Source organism: Limulus polyphemus, unplaced genomic scaffold, assembly GCF_000517525.1.
Source record: "Limulus polyphemus unplaced genomic scaffold, Limulus_polyphemus-2.1.2 Scaffold223, whole genome shotgun sequence".
NCBI lineage: Eukaryota > Metazoa > Arthropoda > Merostomata > Xiphosura > Limulidae > Limulus > Limulus polyphemus.
This window is the reverse complement of record NW_013665833.1, coordinates 591,270-592,865: the sequence shown is the minus strand read 5'-3', so window position 1 is coordinate 592,865 and position 1,596 is coordinate 591,270. Positions and strand designations below refer to the sequence as shown.

The following is a 1,596-nucleotide window of genomic DNA, read 5'->3' as shown; positions in this document are numbered from 1 at the left end:
CGTACGTTTAAGCCGTACCTGATGATGACAAAACCTTGTCGAAACGTTGTACATTTGCTGTCATGTTAAACTTATATTAAAGTTTTTCTTCATTACCCATTTAAGCCGTACGTTTAAGCCGTACCTGATGATGACAAAACCTTGTCGAAACGTTGTACATTTGCTGTCATGTTAAACTTATATTAAAGTTTTTCTTCATTACCCATTTAAGCCGTCTCCAGCCATTATTAGTCTCAAAGTGGGTTCCTCGTCATCGAATAGGTACGATTTATTTCCTGTAACTGTAGCTATATATTTAGTTGACAAACAGAATGGTGTGGGATACCACTGTAAACAACCTTAGTTTGTTCTAAGTTGACAAACAGAATGGTGTGGGATACCACTGTAAAAAACCTTAGTTTGTTCTACTTTCACAAAATTTATGACTACCTACCACACAGCACAGAAACTGATGACGTAGAAGATGATCGCTGCTATTAATCGTGTTTAATGTACACTCTTGACAGACCTGTGATTCAAAACTACATATTAAAATGTTACGTTTTACCACTACCATATACTGAACTGTAATGCTACTGCTAGTAACAGACAGAAAACGACTTGTTACAACTAATATTCCTAAATAACTAGCCCAAAAGATAACTCATATAACATTATATGCGAAATGTGACGAGGGTAACTAAGAAAAGTGGATGCGTGTCTCCCTCTTAAAAAAATTTAGGGTCCAAAATTAGGCCTACAGTTGGAAGTTCAAACCAAGCGAAAAAAACACGGACGACTGCAAGTAAGCGTTACTTTGTTTTCCTAATGATGTTCGCATACTACTCACGGTCACTTTGTTATAGGATGCAGAGACCACAATTTCAGGTGTTCGGGAGTTGTTTACAAACTCTTCCAGGAGATTCAGGGAAAGGACTAAACTTTCCAGGAAGCGTGGAAACCCAAGTACAATTAGCTTAAAGTAAAACTGGAAAACATTTGTAGTAACGGTACTTCCCTGAGTACAAAATACCCAACATGCTTGAAATTTCGATTTTACAGTTAACACAACGTTACGACACCTAGAGGCCAACTGTAATCAACATTTCTCGTTAGATTTTTACTGGCGATAAGCACGAAGATTTTATGACGCTGGTGAAAGTTGATTGAGTGACTTATGTGACTGATATCTGCTCAAGCAGTGACTCGGGTAGGCATTCTTTTGTGTTAAAGACTTAAAATTTAATATCCTACTTTAACAAAAGTTGTAACAAAAATATACTCACGGTTCAGTTAGAAACTGGCCCGAGTCTCCAAAAGTTTGGTATAAGAATGTATCATCGTCAACAATGACGTCATTGGTGTTATCCCACGGAATAAAAACTGTTTCTTTATCCTTTAAAATGGCCACGACATGGATATTGCCATACAGAATTATCCACGCCACTATCAGCGTTAGAAGACGAGTAATCCGTTTTCTTGCAGAGGCTCGGCACATATTTTCCAAATGATGATGATAGATACACAAACACGAGTCAACTTTCCATTACCCACCAGTCAACTTTCCATTACCCACCATTCAACTTTCCATTACCCACCATTCATGCAGGATTATAC

General features: G+C 37.7%; 1 protein-coding gene across 1 annotated transcript in view; it reads right to left on the bottom strand.

Annotated features, from left to right (window-relative positions):
• Positions 1 to 1,558, bottom strand: part of LOC106478544 (CD109 antigen-like) — a 98,884-nt gene extending 97,326 nt beyond the window's left edge. The window contains exon 1 of the mRNA XM_013939093.2: positions 1,266 to 1,558. Within this exon, the coding sequence (XP_013794547.1) occupies positions 1,266 to 1,477 (212 nt within the window). The 5' untranslated portion in view covers positions 1,478 to 1,558. The remainder of the gene's footprint in view (positions 1 to 1,265) is intronic.
• Between the last annotated feature and the right edge of the window lie 38 nt (positions 1,559 to 1,596).